Source organism: Haliotis rubra, unplaced genomic scaffold, assembly GCF_003918875.1.
Source record: "Haliotis rubra isolate DU_JTF1 unplaced genomic scaffold, ASM391887v1 Scf207, whole genome shotgun sequence".
In the NCBI taxonomy this organism is placed as follows: Eukaryota; Metazoa; Mollusca; class Gastropoda; order Lepetellida; family Haliotidae; genus Haliotis; species Haliotis rubra.
In genome coordinates, this window is record NW_025766081.1 from 91,091 (window position 1) to 94,094 (window position 3,004).

At 38.4% G+C, this 3,004-nt stretch overlaps 1 protein-coding gene across 1 annotated transcript; it reads right to left on the bottom strand.

The window, feature by feature from the left end:
- Nucleotides 1–359: 359 nt before the first annotated feature.
- LOC124276229 lies at nt 360–2,585 on the bottom strand. Its single transcript, XM_046711899.1, has 2 exons — nt 2,278–2,585; nt 360–1,657 (listed from the first exon to the last, which is right to left on the bottom strand). The coding sequence occupies exons 1-2, from the start codon at nt 2,492–2,494 to the stop codon at nt 360–362; spliced, it is 1,515 nt and encodes a 504-aa protein (XP_046567855.1). The 5' UTR covers nt 2,495–2,585.
- Nucleotides 2,586–3,004: the final 419 nt, after the last annotated feature.

Sequence of the window (3,004 nt, forward strand, 5' to 3'; positions counted from 1 at the left end):
CAAGGAACAAAGCACTAAATCGAGCCCAGATTAAGATCTGACAGTACAAAGCACATTAATATATTCTTTTATTCTTACATTATCATGATAACATGCATTTGCATAAACAAACATTACAATGGTAGACATGGATCTCTGTAAAACCACTTTCATTCATTCTTCAGTTTGTTTTTACTGTTAACAGAATTTGTCACTCAAACATGTTTCGCCCTCCCAGGGCTCATCAGTGCAGCTTGGGTTATCCAATCATGAATAAGAATTTGTTTTCTTATCTAATTGGGATAAACTGCAGACATGTTTTTTTTTTGTTTTTTTCTCTTTTTTCCTTTACTAAATATTAATCAAGCCCTGTGACAATGTTACAGAAGCGAGCTTCTGCAAGCAAACCTTTGATGGTTAGTCGAATGGTACAACAGAGGGGCACAAATTAGTGAACAACAAACTGTGACTATCTTGTCCAGTATTACATACTCTTCTTCAGGTTTAGAAATGAGATAGTCAATTGGAATGGTGGCACCAAGGATCATGAACTTCTGCCTGACTGTTCCAATAACCCTTTCAACATGTATGCGAACATTGGCAATTTTCCTTGTTCCTTCTACCTCTGGTCCACACATTTGCTTTTTTCTCCTCATGAATGCAGGATATTTCACTTCAGCGCCAACAAGTGCAACTAATTCTTTAATGTCAAACCCTCTGTCAGCTAGAATAACATCACCATGGCTGAGATTGTCAAGAAAGTTTGAGTGGGCAGTCAAAAACTTGTCACTGGTTCTTCCACCCCATCCTTTGGAAATATAACTCACAGACCCTTGTGGGGTAATTGCAATTAAGTATTTGGCAGTATTGTGGTGCTTGTAGCTGGACCAAGTTTGTGCTCTTGCTGTCAGATTTGAGGGGCGATCAATAAAAATTTCAAAGCAATCAATAATGCAGGTAACTTGCTTTCCAAAGTGTTTTCGAAAAACCATTGGCATTGTCTCGTAAAGTTCATCCCTGTCTGGCCAACGCACTAGAGGCCCCATGATATCATGCATCAAGTGCAATGTATCTAAGAAAACCTTTGACACTGTGGTTCGTGAAACACCAAAACGATAGCTGAGATCTGTAATTGGTAAATTAAGTCGCAGTCTCATGAGTGTCAGAATTATTTTCTGGAATTTGTTCAGTGAGCTATTTCCATTTTCATGCATATCGGGTGCTAGAAGGTTGAACAGTGCCATTAGAATTGTGAAACTTGGTAAACCTGTGTAATATTTCACTTTATCATTGTCATCTTCAAAATCCTCAGGTAAATTGGCTTTCATTTTGTGTACAATATTCTGCAAACACTCATTCTGCTCTTTCAGTCTTGCATTCTCAAATTCCAACTCGGAAATTCTTTCATTTGCAAATTCAAGCATCTCTGCATCTGTTAACTCAGTATCGGTTGCTTCTGTACTGTCAACACCATCAACTTCCTCTGCACATGGAGGTTCAGAAACCGAGGCACTTAGTTCCAAAAGAGATATTGCAGCTTCATTCATCTTAATTGTCTGTTTTCGGTTTTGTAACCTCTCGTGGCGGATCGCTGACTTCGTTGGAGATTTTACATCATATCCCAGATTCTTGTTGGGAACCCAGTCTGGGTTTGTTTCATCATATTTGTTTCTTGCACCTGAAATATCATAAGTAAATGTTAAACACTAACATTTACCTCATATTATTTTGTTGCAGTGATAAAGTTTCAAAATCGAAAATAATGTTACAAAATCAGCTTGACTATCTACCTCCGCATGAGACTCAAATTGTTTTGATATAGATGTTAGATTAAAGACCTAATTTGAAAACAAACAGCATACCACATAAACTTTGTTAACTTATGACAATTTCACAAGTAACTACGATGTATACATAAAATCAAAACACCAAAACATCAGACTTTACAGAGTGAAAACCATGTCAAACTTTCTTTGTAGGACAGACACGGTTGATATACATTTCATTGAGGTATTATTATATATCTACTGTACATATGTTGATTAAATTGTTGCCATTCGATAAACAAGCAACGGAAAATTAAACAGAAATTATGTCATTGTAGGTAAGATGATTCCTCACAAATGTGCAAAACTTGACTTGGATCTTACGAAAATGAAATTCATGAAAAACATTTAGGCTGCACTAAATTAACATGTAAGTCTATGGAAATTACGTCAAGTGTCCGAATACTTTTTGAACGACTCTGTATATGTAAAAAGTCTGTTGAATATATAAAAATGTGTGTATAACAAGTACCTGATATGAAATGATCAGAGCACACACGAAGCTTGTTGCATGTTTTTTCATCGACATCCGCCCGGTTGATTGCAGCAAGCCAGAGTCGTCTACAACGCTCGCTTTTCCTCTCAGTTGCTTCGCCTTGACCTTTGATGACAACTGGGATACGATAAAAGCTAACCTTATCGCGACCCGACCGGTTGTGACACTTAACAACGGCACAGGTAGTCGGCATATTTGCATAACAATAGGACGACTGAGCCTTTGTTGACACAGACCGCCTACCAAAATGGCGGCTGGTGGTGCATTGTGGGTAATCGGGAAAAGGCCGGAGCCCTCTATAGTGGGCAACATGTTTCACTGCCATCTCTGTCGATTCCACAATCCGGCGCCATGGTCACTTAGCGTAACATAATGTTTCCACCAGTGATGTTAGCCGAATGAAGCAACTGGAAACCAAGAAACGAGGTGCAACGGAGTATTTTACTGTAGGAGGCTGTACGAGGCGATGACAACTGACATGCATCGTGACGTCGGTTACCATGGCAGTGACGTCATTAGTGTGACGTCATGCAAATATTGTACTACAGTACAAAACTCTTCCGCAACCTCTTTATGAAACCGGTTTCGGTTTGAAACCAAAAACATAACAAAAATACGCTATTTTGTCAATTTAAATGCATGTAAGACGTGGGTAATAAATAAAATACAACACTCGGTCTCATTACATACGAATTATACGAAA